The 2,405-nt window shown below is 63.2% G+C and overlaps 1 protein-coding gene across 1 annotated transcript in view; it reads right to left on the reverse strand.

Annotated features, from left to right (window-relative positions):
• LOC104539420 (atrial natriuretic peptide receptor 1-like) overlaps positions 1–2,405 on the reverse strand; it is a gene marked incomplete at its 5' end in the record, with an annotated part of 3,306 nt that overhangs the window by 591 nt on the left and 310 nt on the right. The window contains 7 exons of the mRNA XM_010182939.1: positions 2–59; positions 133–301; positions 722–877; positions 974–1,133; positions 1,216–1,287; positions 1,418–1,522; positions 1,612–1,689. Of these exons, the coding sequence (XP_010181241.1) occupies positions 2–59; positions 133–301; positions 722–877; positions 974–1,133; positions 1,216–1,287; positions 1,418–1,522; positions 1,612–1,689 (798 nt within the window). The remainder of the gene's footprint in view (position 1; positions 60–132; positions 302–721; positions 878–973; positions 1,134–1,215; positions 1,288–1,417; positions 1,523–1,611; positions 1,690–2,405) is intronic.

The raw sequence follows: 2,405 nt of genomic DNA on the forward strand, positions 1-2,405 counted from the left end.
TGTTGGCGTACTGCTCCATGCGCGACAGCAGGTTGTCCAGGATGTTGCTGCTGCTCTCCCTGTGGACAGGGGGTGAGCGCCTGCACGGGGACCCTTTTCGGGGTCACCTGCGGGGCTGGGGGGCGGAGGCACCTGTTGAACTTGCGGAGCTGGACCTTGATCTGGTGGAAGTCGGGGCGCTCCAGGACGTCCTCGGCCCAGCAGTGCTGCATCAGCTGGCCCAGCTCCTCCATGTGGCACCCCACGTTGGCCGAGGGACGGAAGCTGGGGCGCTCCCCGCTCTTCACCCGCTCAATGATCTCTGTGGTCCCCAACACTCATCAGTGGGTGCAAGCATCCATCAGCTGGTCCCACAACCCATCAACTGGTCCAATAACCCATCAACTGGCCCAATAACCCATCAACTGGTCCTGTAACCCATCAACTGGCCCAATAACTCTTCAGCTGGCCCAATAGCCTATCATCTGGTCCCAAAACCCATCATCTGGTCCCATAACCCATCAACTGGCCCAATAACTGATCAACTGGTCCAGTAACCCATCAACTGGTCCCATAACCCATGAGGAGGTCCAATAACCCATCAACTGGCCCAATAACTCTTCAGCTGGCCCAATAACCCATCAGCTGGTCCCATAACCCATCAACTGGTCCCACAACCCATCAACTGGCCCAATAACCCATCAACAGGTCCAAGCACCCCCACGCTGCTCTCTGAGCTCACCTTTGGGGCTCAGGTCCAGCCCCTCCACGTAGAAGACGCCGTTGCGCAGGGCGATCTCTTGCAGGATGATGCCGAAGCTGTAGACATCCCCTTTCTGCGTGCCGCGCGCCGGCGGCGACTCCATCCGCAGCAGCTCGGGCGCCGTCCACAGCTTCTCTGCGGCACCGAAAAGGGGGCTCAGGCCGTGTCCCCTGCCAGGGGCTGCCCCCAAGGATGGATGGGGAGGACAGGGAGGACGGGGAGGGGGCTCACTGGCGAAGAGCGCGTGGGAGTCCTCGCCGTCGGGGGCCACGCGGAAGCTCTCCAGGCCGTAGTCCGTGATCTTCAGCACGAAGCGGCTGTCCACCACGCAGTTGGACGACTTGAGGTTCCCGTGGGACACAATCACCCCGTTGTGCAGGAACTGCATCCCCTGGCGGGACGGGTAGCGGTGGCACCGGGGCCCCCGCCCTCACCTCCGTGCCCCCTCCCTGCCGCGGGGACCCGCTCGTTACCTTGACGATGTCGTGGGTGAGGGAGTAGCGGAACATCCAGTCCAGGATGATGCTCTCGTTCTCCAAGATGTCCTGCGGACACGGGGGTCACCTCGCTGTCCCCCCACCACGGCCAGTGGCTTCCCTCCCGCCCCGAGCACCAGCAGAGCTCAGGGCAGCCCCGACGCCGGGTGATGGGCACCAAAGGCACCCCCGGGGGTACCTGGAGGCTCCCGCGGGGGCAATACTCGGTCAGGATGCAGATGTTGGGGGGGTCGGTGCAGGCACCGATGAAGCGGGTCAGGTGCTCGTTTTGGATGTCCCGCATCTGGGGGAGGGATTGGGCTGATGCCGCGGTCCAGGGGACACCGGGTTGGGCGCCCCCGTGCCCCCCACACCAAGCCGGGGTCCACCTACGTGCTTCAGCTCGAACAGGACCTTGCGCGTCAGCTCGATGCGCTTGCGGTTGAGGTGCTTCACCGCCACCAGGTTGCCCTGGGGACACACACGGGGTGGTGGGTGACCGTGGTGGGATCCCAGTGGGGTCATGGGTTCCCAATGGGGTGACGGGTGCCTGGCGGGGTGATGGGTGGTGGTTTCCTGGTAGGGTGGTGGTTTCACAGTGGGGTGAGGGGTTCCCAATGAGGTTGTGGGTTCCCACTGGGGTGATGGGTGCCCAGTGGGGTGAGGGGTTCCCAATGGGGTGATGGGTTCCCAGTGATGGGTTCCCAATGGAGTCATGGGTTCCCAGTGAGGTGGTGGGTTCCTGGTAGGGTGGTGGGTTCCCAGTGGGGTGAGGGGTGCCCAATGGGGTGATGGGTGCCCAGTGGGGTGATGGGTTCCCAGTGGTGGTTTCCCAGTGGGGTAATGGGTTCCCAGTGGGGTGATGGGTTCCCAGTGATGGGTTCCCAATGGGGTCATGGGTTCCCAGTGAGGTGGTGGGTTCCTGGTAGGGTGGTGGGTTCCCAGTGGGGTGATGAGTTCCCAGTGATGGGTTCCCAGTGGGGTAATGGGTTCCCAGTGATGGGTTCCCAGGTGGGTGATGGGTTCCCAATGGGGTGAGGCATTCCCAGTAGTGGGTTCCCAAGGGGGTGATGGGTTCCTGTTGGGATGACGGGTTCCCAGTGGAGTGACAGGCTCCCAATGGGGTGGTGGGTGCCTGTTGGGGTGATGGATTCCCAGTAGGGGTGGTGGGTGCCCATCGGGGCAGT

Source organism: Mesitornis unicolor, unplaced genomic scaffold (genome assembly GCF_000695765.1).
Source record: "Mesitornis unicolor isolate BGI_N332 unplaced genomic scaffold, ASM69576v1 scaffold32104, whole genome shotgun sequence".
Lineage (NCBI taxonomy): Eukaryota > Metazoa > Chordata > Aves > Mesitornithiformes > Mesitornithidae > Mesitornis > Mesitornis unicolor.